This window comes from Urocitellus parryii, chromosome 4, assembly GCF_045843805.1.
Source record: "Urocitellus parryii isolate mUroPar1 chromosome 4, mUroPar1.hap1, whole genome shotgun sequence".
Lineage (NCBI taxonomy): Eukaryota > Metazoa > Chordata > Mammalia > Rodentia > Sciuridae > Urocitellus > Urocitellus parryii.
The window spans coordinates 72791802-72809919 of NC_135534.1; the positions used below are offsets into that span (position 1 = coordinate 72791802).

At 43.8% G+C, this 18118-nt stretch overlaps 1 protein-coding gene and 1 non-coding gene across 2 annotated transcripts; both read right to left on the bottom strand.

Moving 5' to 3' along the window:
* Nucleotides 1–12177: 12177 nt before the first annotated feature.
* Fam181b (family with sequence similarity 181 member B) lies at nucleotides 12178–13656 on the bottom strand. The gene has a single exon (XM_026387321.2). The coding sequence runs from the start codon at nucleotides 13573–13575 to the stop codon at nucleotides 12292–12294; it is 1284 nt and encodes a 427-aa protein (XP_026243106.1). The 5' UTR covers nucleotides 13576–13656; the 3' UTR covers nucleotides 12178–12291.
* A 1196-nt stretch (nucleotides 13657–14852) lies between these two features.
* Trnaa-agc (transfer RNA alanine (anticodon AGC)) lies at nucleotides 14853–14926 on the bottom strand. Its single transcript has one exon. It is a non-coding gene; the product is annotated as a tRNA-Asp (tRNA).
* Nucleotides 14927–18118: the final 3192 nt, after the last annotated feature.

The following is an 18118-nucleotide window of genomic DNA, read 5'->3' on the forward strand; positions in this document are numbered from 1 at the left end:
ACCATGGAGATTTGTTTCTTGCTACATAAATACAAAAGAGGTATTCTTCATTAACTGGCAGCTCTCCTCTAAGTGGGAATGTGGAGAACCAGGTTCCTTTTATTTTATGGCTTTACCTTCAACACATGAATTCCAAGACCACTGTCCCCATCTGTAGAAAGATTCAAAAGGAGAGTTTTGAGAATTCCATGTGGAAATATCCATTAGCTAGTCCTACAGGGCCCTACCATCACCTAAACTCTGTCATGAGAACAAGTCTCCTATAAGCCAGAAGCTGAGGGTGGAAACCAGGGCTTTGTAGCAGCTCAGGTCTGCAGAGCTTCTCAGGTTTCCTCCAGCATCACTCTACAATCCAGAATTATAAACAGAGAATGTGTAAAGTTACATAAGTCCCTGTTTCATGGTTGTCAGGGAAGATGCAAATTTAGCAGCAGAAAAAAAAAATTAATTCTGATTACCTCTATGCCATGAAGCCAGACACGAGATGGAGTTATTTTCATATGTGACCATTAGATGGCGCCGTAGGGCCTTGGATTCCCCAAGCTTTGCTCTGAGATGCTTTGCAGTGAAGCAGGATAAAAGGATTTTCCAGTCATCTGAGCAGAAATATAAATGGCCCTATTCTTCCTGGACTCAACCAAAGAATGAGTCTGGGCCTGTCTCCACCTCAGGAAGATTGGCAACTGAGAGAAAAGATAAGTCAGCACTGTTAAACAGGGCATGGAGGCGTCCTTTGGAAGCAGAGACAGCTCAGAAGGCCTGGCTGGCGCCCCAGCTCTGCCAGGAATGCTCATTGGGACGTCACCTCACACTACCTCTGCACCATCATCAGACGAGTGACACTATAATACTAGTTAAACTTAATACAGGTTTCCTGCTTTTCCAAGTGTTTTCACTAACACCCTCTACTTGGGCCCCTGGGACAGTGGGGTCTGCATTAAGTGTTATGTGCCTCATTGGAAGTGGGGGAACTAAGAGAATAAAGTGTCAAATAACTTTCTGAGGTTCCACGGCAAATTGTTTTTTCACATTGTTTGGTGCTTTGCCTTTTAAAAAATGTCGCCAGTACTTTGACTTCCTCATTCCTCATCACATCATAGATAAACAAAATAAGTTTGCTAATTCTGCTTCTAAATTCACATTCATTTTATAGAGGGGGGAAAATGGATCTGAGATTCAGGGAAGTTTAAGCAACCTGCTCATTTTGGCAGCAATAAGGCCATAATTCACATTTCCAGATTTCCTCTTAAAATTAGCTTTTAATCTTAACACCAACTACTTTTATAGAACAAAAGCACTAATTTTTCCCACTTGCTGTCACAGAGTATAAATATTTAAATTATTTTCAGATGCTTACAAGACATTTGTTTCTTTCTCTCTTTAAACATGATCCTAAAATTTGGGCCAATATCAAGATAAACTCTTTCACATGCTCTAGTTGTATATTTTGTCAACTATGTGAATTAAGAAAACAGAAACACCAAGGCAATGAAAGAGGCTAAGGAAGAGGAGGGTAAGAGAATGTATAGTCCCTCCTCCACATCTCTGTAAGAAGCATCTGGGAGGAGCTGTGCTCCATGCTCTACCCATGGCCCAGCTGCAGAGAACTGGCCTGGGGCTGGGACTGTTCCTCAAGCCCTCCCCTCATCCCAGTAGACACAGACACACAGCCAGAACTGGGAACGGTTCTGCTCTCCAAAGCAAGATCCAACTCTAAGGGTCCTGTGTTTGCTCCTGTGTTTGAAACTTTTACCAGAGCCTAAGGAAGGAGAAATATCACTCAGAAGTAGCATCAAAGCAACTTAAAGTATTAGTATAGAGTCAGATATGGCTAATTAGACAACAGCACTTGGCTCTTCCTCAGATGCCAGTTGAAATGAAATAAAATAATAGCTGAAAGGGAAATTGCCCCCAGGATGTGATCTTCAGGTCCTGCTGACTTTTGCTAGTGCCTTGCACATGGAGTCTGTATACTTCAGAGCATCCTCACCACCACCCCATGGAGACATCAGCTATCCCCATTCTGTGAATTAGAAGACTGCCGCTCAGAGATGCCAAGTGACTGACCCACCCAGCGCTAGTGAGCAGCAGAGTAGGTAACATCCAGGTCTTAGAAATAACAACACCCACCGGTGCCTGGGTGCCTGCTCTGTGCCTGGCCCTCAGCAGCAGTACATACATGATTTCTACTCCTCACACCAACTCTGAAAAGCAGGGAATGTTGTTATTTCAACTTTTCATAGGAGAAAATTGATGCTTAGAAGGGCTTAGGAACTCTACCAAGTGGCAACAGTAGGGAAGGACAGAAACAGAATTCAAGGCAGGTCCAAGCTGCCGCTGCTTCATCACTTTTCACCCTTGTCCACTGGTCTCAACAGTTGGTGTGTGGCAACCCAAAAGCTGAATCGTGGCTCTGCTCAGACTCGAAAGGATAATAATTGAAGTCATGCTGCAGCGCTTCCTGTTTCCTCAGGCCATTGTGTGGACGAGAATGGCTTTTTCTTACAATGTTCTGGCAGCAACCCATGACCCAGGCCTGTGCCAATGTGATTCTGATTCTGTCCGAGTTCTGGGCTACTGTTCAAATGTGTCCTGAGTTTCTCTGGGCCACTTTCTCCCCTGCCATGCATTGAAATTCTGTTGTTAGGGGCAGAATTGATTAAGAGATGGGATTCTGAACAGCACTGAGCACCCAGAACTCAGGGATCCTGGGACATGCTGAGCACAGAGCTGACCACCCACCATCAGCCCTCGGAGGGAGGCCTGCTCCCCTGCAGAAGGCCCAGACACTCTGAGCTGCTAGGAAGCTTCACCATTCCTGCCCGGCTGCTGCGACCCTTGGTGTGGGGTTCGTTTTGTCTCCTGGGGTAAAGGCTCACTCCACCATTACTTCTTTTGGAACCAGCTCCTCTGAAGGAGCCAGTTAGTCACGGATTCCAAGTCATTGTGGAGGAATGGGGTGTTTTCAGTGCCAGAGCTTGTGGTGACCCTTTAAATCCTGAAAAGAAAACCCTGTGACATGTAGAGCTCTTCCTCTCTGGATGCAGAGGGGAGGGACTGAGAAGTTCAAGGCTCTTCTGCTGTCTGCCGAAGCCTCTTTGGGCACCAATAATAGTTACCATTTAAAGGGCCTTCCTGTAATGCCAAGGGCTTTATTTATGTCACCTAATATAACCACAGCCCTGTGTGATATCATTATTGCCACTTGACAGAAAAGAAAATTGAAGCTCTAGTTTAGTAACCTGCCCAAAGGCTTACTGCTAAAAAGGGGGCAAACAGGAATTAAAATTCCACTCTGTCGACCCCAGTGGCTCCAGAGATGCCCCTCGGCATTCAGACTGCATTACCAATGAAGCCAGGTTGAAGCCGGGACCTACCTACAGCAGCCACCACCAAGAGTTACTAAGTTGCCACCCAGACTCAGGTTGGTAAAAAGGAAAATAAACGGATCCCTTAGGATCAAGGAGCCACACAGGCCAGGGAAAGATTTTAAAAGGAAAAGCTGATGACTCAGTAGATAAAAAAAAAAAAAAAAAAAAAAAGAGAGAGAAGAAGAAGTGATGATGGTGCTGAGTCCCACAGGAACCAGAACCAGTCGTGACCCAGTGCTACTGGGGCTTAGTCCCAAAGGAGGAGACCATCTTCCTACAATGCACACAGGGGCTCTGCAGCAAACAGGAGATTGCACCACTGGAAAGTCTATTCTTCCAGGAAGGACTAGTTTTCAGTGGTGACTCCCCCACCCTACCCCCAGCGTCACTACAGTGTCTTTGAGCAAATAAAACTAAACATACTTGGGTACACAGCTGGTGGTGACTAGAGTAAGCATGGGCTGGAGTTTAGTTTCCACCCAACTAATTGGCCATGCATGCTCAAACAGTATGTGATCTGTGTTGCATGACAATGTCAGTAGTCCACTTATCACAACACAGTTCTAGACTCACTTAAATGTCAAAGCCAGACTGAATCCCCTTTTTGGACTATGTAAGTATTTTGGATTTTATTAGTTTCCAGAGTTCTGACACACTCTAGAAAGAGGGGAAGAATATGGAAGATAGTTTTTGAGGCTTATAAAATTAAGGAAGGGAGGTCCTTGAACAATTAATTGAATATAAAATAAACCTAATCATAGGTGGAGTTGTTCCCAAATTGTGGAGTTGTTCACACAAGTTTTACCATATCTCCTGCTCCAAATCCCTATTCACCACATGTTATTCTGATGTGCACTGTCTTCTGTGTAGGTGAATCTTAGGGATTGTCCTGATCAGGTGTGAACTGATTTGTGTTATGTTTCTCACTATGTATGAGCAAGATTATTTAACAAACCCCACACCAAGGGTCACAGTAGCTGGGCAGGAATAATTATTATTATTTATGTTTCTCACTATGCATGAGCTTATAAACTGGAATCTCTTGTAAATTTGGATAGTGTCAGTCCTCCAGCACTGGTTCAGCTCTGTGGCACTAATTTAAAAAATGCTAAATTCATGCTTAGAGGGTAGAAGTTACCTATTGAATTAGTGCAAATTAGTTGTTCCTGCCTGACATTTACTAAACCTCAACTATATCAATTTCTGCAAATGCCTATTATACCCTTCCTTCTCTTCTTCATGACACATACCCACTCTCTTACACTTTCTTCACACACCCTGAACATCCCCTTTTTCATCTCTCTCACCGTCATATCCACAGCATTCAACACATTGCCTGCCCTCAGTAGGTGACTTAATAAAAATATGTGAAATGAAGGAGGAATGAAACAGCTCATTAGAGCCTTCCTCTTTGTTCCCATGGGACCTCATTTCTGCCCTAGTTCCAGCACATATCACACAGTGCTATCTATAATAATGATTTGGGTGTCTATCTGTCCTCGCTGAACTTGAGCAGGAGCCAGGGCAGAAGCAGGCCAAGCAGATCAAGCACACATCAAGGGAGACCAGGGAAAGGTTTCACCATCTCAAGCACACAGACGCTTGCCAGCTTCCCCAACACAGCTGGACATCAAATCACTATTAGACCCACCTCTGAATGAAGATCATTTGCCCCATGCACTATCCAGAGAGGTTCTTATTGACCCAGATGCTGAGTATTTACAGCTGAGTGGAGCTAGAAGCCATATGGTTCAAGAAGAGCCTCAACGTGCTTGACAAGTAGCTGGCTTCAAACTGCCAGATGCAACTCATCACAACAAGAGTAGCATCCATCTGAAGTTGAACACACAGTTGCTGGGCAGATGTCCTTGTAAGAGCACTTTTTGTATAAGATTGCAGTGGCCTCTGAGCATGTGGTTCTGACCATCTTTTTGTGATGGCTACTATCAGCAATAATCATGGCTAAAAGTCCTTCCTCATGACCTCCCTGCTTTATGACTATTTTTTGGTAGGGTTGATACAAATAATTCCAATTCAATATTGACAACTTTTAGATTTCTCACATAGAGTTCCACAAGAATAGATCAGAAGAGAATAGACATGGTATGGTTACATAAGTCTTTTTAAGCAAGGAACTTTGTGTGACATGATAAATAGGATTCATTTTTAATTGCTGTTGTCTTCATTAATGACTGTATTTTTAGCTTCCTACTGTATCAGCATACCTAAAACTAGGTGGTTCAACACAATTTATTGTCTCACAGTTCTGGAGGCCAAAAGTCTGCAACTAAGGTGTTGGCAGTGCTATGATCTCTGACAGCCCTGGAGAAGACTGCTACCTGCCTTTGTCCTAGCATCTGGTGTTTGCTAGCAATCCTTGATGTTCCTTGGTTTGCAGATGCATTGCTCCAGTCATAGGGCTGCTTTGTCCCTAGGTCCCTTCACATTGTCTTTCCTTCATGAGTGGGTCCCAAAATCCCCCTTTTTAAATAAGAACACCCATCGGTCATATTGAGTGAGATTTTTTACCCTAATGACCTCATTTTAACCTGACCCTATTTCCAAATAAGGTCACATACTGAGGTACTGAAGGCTAGTGTTCAACACATCTTTGCAGGGACACAATTAAATCCATAACATTTGTTATAGGTAATAAAAGGAATCTGGAATAAATGGATTCCCTTTGCCAGGAATATAGCCACCTACTTATTCTTTTTCCTTCTCTTTCCCTTTTCTTTCCTTTCCTCATTTCTCTTGAAATTGCCTTCTATGGGAAAGTAAAAATGATTTCTTTTAACTTGGAATATATTTCTAGTAATATTGCCTTTTGAGATGAAATGAACTGCCTTTATCATTTGCTTAGCAATTAAATGCTCTAGTACTTTGGGACATGTTTATAATTATTTTCTTATATAGTCCTCATTCCCTTATTGACAGTGAACAAAATATATTGTATACCCAAGTCTTAAGGGTCTAACTCAATTTTAAGCTCATTGAAGAAAGGATTTATTACTGATCTCACAGAGGAAAGTTTTGTTTGCACTCTACAGGCAAAGCAAATGACTGAAATATGTCACCAGTATCATCTCTGCCTGCCGCCAATGAATTATTTAGGTTTAGTAGAAATTAGCAGGTAAATAACTTTGCTCTTTGGTTCTATAAAGTTAACATGGTTGTTATTGCCATATACATAATTCCTGCCACAAGTAGTTTCACAGAAAAGGGTTGTTTTTAATAATAGGTGCTCAACAAATTGTATAATATGATTTGTAGCCATTTGGCAAGTCTGGTTAAAGCTCATATGAGAGAATGAGAATAAAGTCCCCTTTTCAACTCTTAAGTCTTCATAAAATTCATTCAGAAATCATTAGTTATGCACTAATCTTGCCAGAGTCTAGAAAGTGTTAGGAATGCACAGGCAAGTTCTTGCTCCCAATAAAAGAGGCGGATGAATAACAACTATTATAACAATGTAATTAACTGCCTATAAGATGAGCCTAGGGTCTTAGAGTATCATAGAAGATTCCAGAACAGAGGTGCTTAATTGATCCATGAAGCTTAAAAGGAGGGTGACACTTCAGCTTTGAGAAAGACAGGTTTAGTAGAAATTAGCAAGCAGAGAAAACGGGAGAATGAGTTCTAGGCAAAGGCATACCCAGAATAATTCAAAGAGGGTACATGGATATGAGTATTCAAACATCTGCAATTAAATTTATTAAACATAAGCACTCTTAGGGGAGTGGTGATGCTGGCAGGAGCCACATCACTAAGCAGAGACTTTAAACTTTACCTCAGGAATAATAGGAGCCACTGAAGAATTTGAAGCAAAGAAGTGACAACCTCAATGTTACTTTTTACAACTATCACCTCAGGAGGCAATTAGGAGACTGGATTAGGGGATTATGAGTCCAGAGACAAGGATGTCATTAGGAGATCATTGGAGTAGGTTAAGTGAGGGGTAGTGAGGGCTCTAATTTAGAAGTGGCCCTGACTGAGGACTGAGGGAGACAGAGACACTCAAGAATTGCTTAGAGTAGTATCTCTCAAACTGCAGGCTAGTGAGCAGTAAAATCAACTTAATGGACAACAGTCAAGAAAAGAAAATATCAATATATCACGCAGTTCCTTAGCAAGAATCTAGTCTTTGTTTTTTTTAAAAAAATTAATTATCTGTTGAATAGAGAATTAAATATCAATATAGATGATAATCTAATAATATTTCAGTTCTTAAACATGAGGATATTTCTACAAATGCAGATTTATATAAATATGGATCTGAATATATTGGGACATGATGTCAAATGAAGATGGTCTGAAGATCATGAATAAAAATGTCTGAAACATACTGACTTAGAAGGTAGTATGGAATAGGAGTTGGTAACCACTTGGACAGGATAAGAGAGGATAAGAGAGACTACAAGAAACCTAGGCTACATTGACTGTGGTTAGTCTGTGTGGGTGGGAGTGTTAATTTTAGACATGAAGTTTGAATAGTTTAGGAACCACCCAGAAGATGCTACCTAGGGAAAATGTAGGAAATGGATCCAAGATGGTGGAAAGAAGCCAAGGCTGCAGGTATAGAACTGGGAGATCATCAGCACATTAAGAATAATACCTGAAGCCTAGGGAAAGCCACCATCACCCAAAATGAACGTGAGAAGTGTGAAGAGCTAAGGACAGACAGAGGTAACCTTCAGGCACACCAACACATAAGGGTTACAACAAGAAAAAGAAGAAGACTTGGCCAGAAAGTTAGGAGTAAAATCAAAAGAAAATGAAGTCCACAAACCCAAGAAGGAGTTTTAGGGGAATGGAGCACAAATGCTCAAATGCAGCATGGGATCAAGAAAACTGAAGTTTCATTCAAATGACTGTGTGCTTCAGTTGGGGCTCCGGTGAAAGCAATTCCTAGAAAATAGTGGGGCAGAAATAGAGTTTGCTGGGAGCTGGGGATTTCTTGGCGTGTACAACTTTCAGGGTTAAAACTGCGGTGGTCCCAGAAAACTGGAATGGTTGGTCACCCTAGAATTCAAAATAGTTAATATTTAAATAGCAGGTGAGGTAAAGGCAAAAACTGTAGATTCATTTACTGAAAAATTTGCTATAAAGAGGAGATGGAGTCATACCTAGAGAAGGAAACGGGATTGAGGTTTTTTTCCTCCTGTTCCCCATTGCTGTCGTTTGTTAAAATCACACTGAAGATTTTTCTCTATAATGAGAGGGGGGAATGAGGAGAGATAGTAAAGCTGAAGATAAAGGAAAACAAAGATAATAGATGGAGTAATACCTTGTCCTCATGGAGAGCAAGGAGAAGGATGCTGAGCCATTAGGGCAGGAGAAGTTCCTGCCAGTTGTAAAGGGGAATTCAGACCAGTGTAGAGAAGGATAGGGGGTTATAACAGATAGTCTCTATCTCCTCAAGACCTGATCATGAGGGGAGGGGGAAGGTGGAGCTTGAAATGAGATGGGCAAAGGTTTGGGACATTTAAAGGTTGTAGGAAGACACTAAAACACATTTAAGGCACCAAGGAATTTCCAACTGATGAGGGGATCATAAATATGTGTCCCACGAGTATGATTGTTATCACCAACCAGACTAGGATACACAGCCTGTCCAAAGTCATTTGGTTAGAAGCATACTATGATCTATTTCTGGTCTTGAAAACTATCTGCCATTGCACTTAAATGTAATTCTTTATGGGTAATGATATGGTTAAAGAAGAGATAAGAAATACCTTCTAACCGGTAGAAAATGACATGGGAGAGGAAGCAATAGTATGTTCAGCCCTTGGCAGGCAGATTATTAATGGGCACTATAGCACTTAGCATGGTCAGACAATAATATATTCAAACTAGAAAAGAGAAAAAGAGTCAGAGATGAAGAAATCTGGAGGCTACATAAGGGCCCAGCACACATTCTCAGCATTCTGGATAATAAGATGGTTTGGAACCTTGATATAATGCCAATCCCTGGCTGACTGGTAGGTACCACATACTACTGTCACCTCCCTCTTGCTAAGCATTTATATATAGTCCATGCCAAATCCATACAATAACCCTTTGTGATAGAATGCTTTTCAGTTTGCCAATGGGAAAACTACATTTCAATATGGTAAGTAACTGGTCCGTGTTTGGTGAATTAATAGAGATAAGATGTACCTAAGTTGATTGATTTGACCCTTCCCTTTAGCCTTCCTTATTTTTTACCTATAGCAATTAGGGTAATCACAACACCTAAACACAGGCCTTTATAAGAATTAAATGAGATAATGTGTATGAAAGTGCCAGGCACCCTACAATAGTAATTTTGCCCCCCATGTAGCAATGGGGATATTTTTTATTATCACAACTAGGGAACTGCTACTGGCATATAACAGGAAGAGGCTATGAATACTGTTAAACATTCTGTCATGCACAGGACAGCCCCACAGCAAAGAATTATGGAGACTGAAATGTCAATAGTGCTGAGGTTGAGAAACTCTGCGAGTATTATAATGCAGGGGACTGGGACCCAGACCCCCTTATGAAGCACAGCAAAGCCTTGCAAACAGGCAAGTCTTGGTAATGGGACACAGGTAGATCGGAATCTTGAGACGCACTACTTCCTTCAATGATGTATTTAAGTGGTTTGAACCTCAGTTTTCAAATGAGAATAATAATATCTTTTCCTTTCTCATGGCACTGTTAAGAGGATCCGTGATTTGGGGCTGAGCTCAATGCCTGGCATACAGGAAACACTCAGTTTAGGTATTTTTTTAAAAGAAAAGCATGGCAAGCAAGATACTAAGAGAGAGACCTTGTTTTACCAAGCTAGGTAAGAAAAAAAGAGGAAAAATAAGAAAGAAACATTTCAATAATAATAATAGTCACAGGGGTATTCATGTCTTCCTACTGTAAAATTCTACCCTAGATAGTACTGATCCTAACATTCTATTAGTATATTGGAATTAGTCAATTTTTACCACTTGGAAATAAATTCATAGCACAGGTTTCTGAAGTTTCAAAGGTTCTTTTCGGCATTACCAAGACTCATCACTATGGTTTCTTTGTTGCTTTCTTAAGAAAAGTTATATTCAGAAGAAAGTGACTTAGCAATAGCACTTAAAGTTGTGTCTACCGTTGCTCAATACCCATTTGCTTTTTTCATAAATTCCTTTCTGAAAATATCAAAGAATATTTGATTTGTACAAATATTAACCTAGATTTTTAAAATCTATCGTAGCAACACTGGAGTTCTAATTATCTCACATCCAGATATTCTTACAATCTACTTTTTCTACTTTGCTGCCTTGAACAGAAGCAGCTTTCCTTTGCAACATAATCAACCAGTAGACAACAGCTCCCTTGTATTTTCTGAATGTTAGTCTCTTCTTTTGTATTTTCACCTGTAGATCTGCACGGAGGGACCTCCTCTTTTCCCTCTAGCTGCTCACTTCACACTCAATCTTTCCTAGTCTATCCCTCAACCATACTGATGGTGCTGTGTACCCTATCTGCCACATCCAAGGCTGTTGAAATTATTTCTTTCTTTTTTTTTTTTTCTTCCAAGTCTCCCTATGACAACAGATTATTCTCTTCCCTCCATAAGCCCTTCAGGTTCCATTCATTGAACCTGCAACTTAGGGAATAGAGGAACTCTACTTTGGAAATTTCACACCCTTCACCATTCCCTATCTTGGGGAGGGAGGGTATGGGTGTGATGAATGAGGAAGAACAGGGGGCACAAACCAAGGGAAGGGTGTAGGAGTGGAGCAGCAGGAGAAGGCAAACAGCTTGTTAGGGAAAGTGCACTCTCAGGGCAAAGAGATCACCCAAAAGAGCATGAGAATCACATTTCCAGTTGCTCCCACTTATAAAAACCATTTAAATGCATATGCACACACACACACACACACACAATCAAGCACTGCTGCAGCCTCAAGCACCCTGTATATTTCACTTCTGAGCTGCTATCCAACAAGCTGTGAAGAAGTGAGGTGGTGGAATGCTGTCACCCCCACCCTCTCAGATAAGGAAACTGCAATGCAAAGAGGTTACACTTGCCTTGTCTCCCTGTCCCAACATGGTTGGAAAATAAGAAAGGGAAACAAGAGAAAAAATGGACAGAGGTTTGCCAAATTTGTCTCCTACCACAGATATTGGTGAGAAAAGCAAACAGAAAAAGAAATATGAGAGAGCATGGAGTGCAATGAAAGGCCAGGAAAAAAAGGAGCAAAGTAAAGAAAAGCACAGATAAGAGCAGAAAGATGAAAGAAGAAAGGAAGCAGGGGGAAATTTTGAGAGGAAGAGCAACAGACAAGAGACAAGAGAACCACACCCAAGGACAGCGGTAGACCACCGCTGGTCCTCGGTAACACTCCCACATAGCAGGTCTGAGAGGCCACAGAGACCTCTGAGATTACCCTCAGAAAACACTCAAATCATAACAACATCGCTCTCCTCCATTCTTTTCAGTACAGTTTTGACTTCATGATGCACTCAATGGAAGGGACCAGACAATGTTTAAAAGGAGAAATTACACTAAATACACTGACTTTTGATGAAAAGTTGGAGAAGGGGCAAGAGGTAGCCTCTATAGCCACCTCTTGTTCCTTCTGCCTACCCCACCCATCCATTATTTCCCAAGCCATGTCTTGGTTTGCTTGGGATTTTTTGTTTGGTCCAGTAAGAACCTACAGGCAGCTTAAAGACACACACACACACACACACACACACACACACACACACACACACACGGCTGTGATTAAAACAATCCCCAACTCCTCTTCATCTCTTTTTTCTTAAGTTTCCTTTATTAATTAATTTTTTAAAATCCCGTTTCATCTCCACGTGCGTTTTCCCATCTTTCTCCAGGCTAAGGAGGGACCCTGAGGAGGGCGCTCCCCACAGCAGTCTCTAATGGGACAGAAGGGTACTTCAGTCAGTCCCGGTGCGCCCCCTCCTCCCCCGGGGCCCCTTCCCAAACACCATCCGGTCTCCAAAGGCTGGAGTAAGCTGAGCGGCTGTAGCCCGCGTTATAATCATAGGACACCTGATGCGGCGGCGGCGGCGGCAGGGTGCAGTCCGGGAAGAAGGGGGCGAAAGAGGCCAAATGGCCGGTCCCGTCCTCGCCGCCGGGAGAGTCTGAGGGAGCAGGGTACAGGGGGCGCAAGGACTCGTTCAAGGTCAAACCGCCGCGGGCTGCAGCCATGGGCGACTTCTTGGTCGGGGCACAGCTCGGGGCGCTCCAGGGCTCAGGGTATATTAGGTTTCCCACCATCGCTGGCGGGGGCTCAAAAAGGCCAGGCTCCAGCTCCAAGGGTCCGCGCAGGGCAGCGGCTCCGGTGGGGAACACGTCGAGAGGCTCTGCGGCAAGCAAGACGCCAGCCTCGGTGCCGGCGCCGTAGTCTGACCCCAGCAACTCGAAGAACTCCACGGCCTCCGCCCCTTTCTCCAGGTCGCCCAAGCTCACCCCAGGCCCCGACGGGCCACACCCGCCGCCGCCACCGCCCGCCCGGGAGGGCTCAGTGAAGAAGGACGGGGGCAGATTTCGGGCCCGCAGTGGGACCTTCCTAGCTCCCGGGACCGCTGAGCCCCCGGCGGGGCCAGACGCTTCCCCTCCTGCGCCCCCGGAGCTCGTTCCTCCAAGGCCGGTCACTGGCACTGCCACCGCACCCCCCACTGGCTCGGCGCCCCCGGAGACGTGGCGCAGCGAGTCAAACAGCGCAGCCAGACTTCGGCTTTGTAGGCTGGCGGCTGCCGCGGCCTGCGACGCCTCCCGCCGGGGGGCGGCCTTGCCATGCACCGGCGCCGCGGCCGTCGAAGCGCTGGGGGCGGCTAGCGGCCGCTTGGCGGGCGTGTCGGCCGCGCTGGGGGAGGGTGGGCCCGGGGGCGAGGCGCCCATGAGGCCATTGCAGCGCTTGATCTGCTTCTGCAGGTACTTGCGGTGGTTCACCTTCCGCTTCGACTTGCCGGGCTTATCCAGCGCTAGCTTGATGTTGCTGGACGCCGAGTCGATAAAGCTGAGTAGATCTCGAGTGGCCTCGCGTACGTCCCCTCCTTCTGCTCCCGACAGCAGCGCTCCCGCCGGCGCCCCAGTCTCCTCGTCCTCGAAACAGCAGCCCTTGTCTAGGGCTCCGAAGGTGCTCCCCAGTCCGTCCGGGGAGCCTCCGAAGCCGAAGGGCACGAAGGGGTGCGTGCTAAGGAGCGCCGCCTGCACCGCCATCGCCGCGGCCCCCGGACCGTCCGCAAAGTGGATGGTGCGCCCCAGTCCGACTCTTGCTCGCTACCAAGGCCCGGTTCCGGCCCCCGCGCTGTGCGCGCGGCGCTGCCTCCTTGCTCTGGGACCGGCTCGCTGCTCAGCCTCCCGGGGGAGCTCATTAGATCTTGTAAGCGAGAGGCGGAGGGAGGGAGCGCACGGCGACCGCCCCGGTGGCGAAGGGGAGGGGCTTACTTAGCCTGGCTTGGTGGGAAGCGGGGCGGTGGGGGGGGGGGGGGTCGTCCCTTTTCCAGTCTTCTGGGCTTTCTCAGTCCTTAACCCCTTACTTTCCCTTTGCCCCAGGACGTTTCTTTAGGCAATTTCCAACCGCCAGGGGCAAGGAGAAGATGGCCTGTCCTCAAACTTCAGCGGGAGACTGGCCGGAGGTAGGGAAGGCAGTGGTCCAAAGACAGGGTTTCTGCTCCAAGTCTTGTAATAATGATAGCTACCGGCTACTGGGTGCATGCCTGTGCCAGATGTTGTCGATGCATTATCTCATTTAATCCCTAAACCACAGCCTTGTGAATTACACATTACTATCACCATTCAACAAAGGAGGAAACTGGGCCTCAAAGTAGTTGGCCCAAGCCCCATCTATTCCAGTTTAATTATAAAGCCATTCCAGAACAAAACTAGTATTCTTCCTTAGCTTTGTTTTATCTCATCAGAGAAGGAAACTAGTTTCTTTGAGCTCTAGCTAGAGCTAGAGTCCAGGACTCTAACCAGAGCATCCCCAGGACTCTCAAGTGCAATGCTATTTCTTCTACCCCTTGATTGTTAGAAGTAACGATTAGCTTCCAGTAAATTGCAACCAGCCCTTGACCCATGATTTATTAGCACAAAGACAACAAAGGGGAAATGAGAAAGGAATCACTCTCACTAAACCACCTCTTGCTTCACACCTGCTAGGGCAAAAGATGAACTGGGTTGTTCTTCTGAAACTCTTGTTGCATTTTGAGGATCACCTTGGCATTTGACCCACTTTCAACTGGACATTCCTCAGGGAATAGAGAAAATGAGCAATATGGTAGAACCTGGAAGGCGATTTAGAAAAAACCTGGTTTCTGGGTTTAGCTACTCAATACCCCTGTGACTTAAGTTGAGATCCTTGCCTTGCTGAGCACATGCCTTTGGGCAAAGGAGCCAGTCATGTTTTGCACAGCTTACTCATGTTAAGTCCAAAGCTAGTTTCACTCATGTTAAATCCAAAACTCAGTAAGTTTATCCACCTCACATAGCACTTGTGAGGCAGTACTGGGGATTGAACCCAGGGCCTCATGCTCGATAGACAAGCACTCTACCACTGAGCTACAGCCTCAGCCCACTTGTGGTATTTAAATGAGAATTCCTGTAAGGAGGTTTATCTGTTGACTGTCCCATAACTTGAATGAGCAGTCACTCTTACCTCTCTGAAACATACACAAGAAAAAAACATGACTATATTCCCTTACACATTTCTTTGTCCTAAGGTGTTTGTGAAAATTAAATGAGATTACATAAATGAAGATACTGTGCATGCTAAAGTGTTCTCAAATCAAGTTGTTATAGTATAGGTGCAGAGTCTGCATGTGAGATGTGAGACATACAGACTACCTGAGAGCTAAGCATCAAAGTTGATTTGAAGTAAGATGACATCAGGTTCCAATTCTGGTCCTGCCTGTTGCTAAGTGTCCTTGGAAAGTCAGCTAATCTTCCTAAGGCTCAGATTCCTCATCATAACCTCAGTTATAACTGTTCTCAGGGATTTTGTGAGCATTACGTGATACCATAAACAAATAATACATCCAAGTCTTACTTTTCTCATCCATTCATGAGATCATCTCAGTTCCTCTAGGTTGTTGTGAGACAGTGTGTATGAAAGCACTTGATACAAAATAGAGCTCAACAAATACCCATGTTCCTGATTCCTTAGGCCCCACCCATTCTTAATAATGGCACTATAAAATCAGTATTAGTTGTCCTTTGTCCCCAACAAAGGGAGTGCCTATCTTCAAATGCAAGAGAGTAGCTACACCTCTAGGTTTTAGGAACTTAGAAATAAGGCAGTGTAACATAGAGGAGGAAATGCTAAAACTGTAGCCAGGAGCTGACGTCTAATCCTGCCTTTATTATGTGGCTGACAATAGAAAACTCACTCACTCTCTGGTTTTCAATGTTCCCATCTGTAAAATGAGAATAGTAATATGAGCCTCTTTGATAGACAATCAGTAAAATAATAGAAATGAAAGTCTTTTGTCAACCATAAAGTTCTATACACAAAAATAAGATGTTTATGGTTTAGGCTGAGTCACAAAATTGATTATTACACATAAATATCCATCCAGTCACTCATTTCACACAAAGATATTTACATACAATGTGTTTGGCACTGTGCTAGTACTGAGGATGCAGAGATAAGAAACTATGATTCCCACCCATTCTGGTAGAAAGACAGCCATGTAAACAAGCCATTGTAATATATAATATGATTCATGCCTCAATGGAAGCATCATGGTTTCAATATGAGATATCTCCTAAAGGCTCATATGAGAATCTTAACCTAATAAATGCAACAGTCCTCTGGTAAGGATTAACTAGATGCTAACTAGTCAGTGTGTGACTGGAGGAGGTGGATCCCCGGGTAGGGTGTATCTTTGGGTATATATTTTATCTCTAGATAGTGGAGCTTTCTCTCTTTCTACTTCCTGGCACTATGTTCCCAGCTGCTTTCCTCTGCCCCACTGTTCCTTTGTGATGTCCTGCCTCACCTGAAGCCCTGAGAAATGGAGCCAGCAGTCTATGGGCTGAGACCTCTGAAACTGTAAGTCCCCAAAGAAACTATTCCTCCTCTAATTTTCTTGTCAGGTCTTTTGTTCACAGCAGAAAAAAAAAAAACTGACTAAAACAGGAAATAAATTAAAGTTACCATAGTTGATCCAATAAAAGGGCCCTCAAGCCTGCCCAAAAGACTCAGCATATTTACATAGACAACATTTGACCTTAAATGATGGTAGACAACAAGACTTAAATGATGCACTTGAGTATGTCAACCAATAAACAATACCTCTGTCAGAGAGAACAATCTGAGGAGAGGCACGGCTACATGAAAGCAATAGAATTTATGGAAATAATGTTACCAATAAGGCAACAAAAAACATTTGAAAAAAAAAATAAGTTCCATACCAGAAACCAAAATAAGTTCTCATAAAGCTTCTACTATCCACCTAAATTGTCCATAAATACTCTGCCTCGTGGACTCAGTTGCTTTTGCTGCTTGATCTCCTTTCCTTTGGAAAAGAGCTGGGATGAAACTGATTTCAGTAAAGTCAGTGGTCAGCTCCTGCCTGGCCCTCTGGCCCCTCCTCCTACCCCCTGAGTGAGCATGTTCACTTGAGAGGCTTTGACATCAATACATTTCACTTCCTATAGAGCAGAGAGACCCCGCTCCAGTCTGCATAGGAGGCTCTGCAGAACTCCAAAGTAGAGCTCTTTCCTCCCAGTGATGCCTAATGCTGAGCAAGTGGGATTAGTCTCCTTGGGAACCAAGCCCCCCAGGGGCTCAAGGGCTGAACTGCCCCAAACCGTTTGGGAGAATTGAGATTTCATATTGTTCTTTTACACTTGGATTTCAGGACATTACTTAGACAAAAGCCCACCTGAGAGCTGCCTCCTTTTTTGTGGGTAAATATAGCAGCAGGATCAAAAGCTGACTTACTTATTTTGTTTTCCTCTTTGTAACTTTAATCATAGTCCCTGCAGGACAATCTTAGTCCTCAGAGATGTCAGGAATGCACATTCATAATGAAAGAAATAATTATGCATGTTTTTTTTCTTTCTTCACAAACCAATTTCCTTTCGCTCACTAGTTTTGAAATCTCAAATAAAGCAAATTAATTCTTCACATGATTTATAAAGTATCATTATTAGTATAAACAGTGTTACCTTACAAATCGTATGCCCCCCCCAAAAAAATATTTTTCCCTCTCATCTTTTCCCCCTGCAAACTATATTCTCGTAATGTTAGATCTGAATTTCCATCTAAAAGTACTGGATGTTATTCTGGCTGTGTATAGTTACACAACAAATCAAAATTGAAAGACTTAAAACAACAACCATTTGACCATATCTCACAATATTATAGGTCAGTAATTTGAGCATGGCTGACTAGGTAATCCTTCTGGTCCATGTGACATTAATGATGGCTGGTCTGGAAGATCCAAGATGGATTCACAGGGCTGAATCTGTGCCTACATATGCTGGCCTTTCCAGCATGCTGGTCAAAAAGTATCAGACTTCCTACATGGACCCTCAGGAATCCAGAGACTGCTGTAAGAGGCTTATGCACATTTGCTAGGCTTAATACCTAGCCCCCAAATCCCTAGAACATCCTAGTCACTACATTCTAATATTGGCCAAGCAAGTCATGAAGGCCAGCTCAGATTTAAGGGAGAGATATTAGAATCCACCCCTCAGTGAAAGAAATAATGTAGAATTTATTTGCTGTGTCTCTTAAATCTTTTATAATCCCTAC

Excerpts from the sequence above, each read along its gene's own strand:
- Fam181b (XM_026387321.2), bottom strand. The coding sequence starts at position 13,575 with ATGGCGGTGCAGGCGGCGCTCCTTAGCACGCACCCCTTCGTGCCCTTC.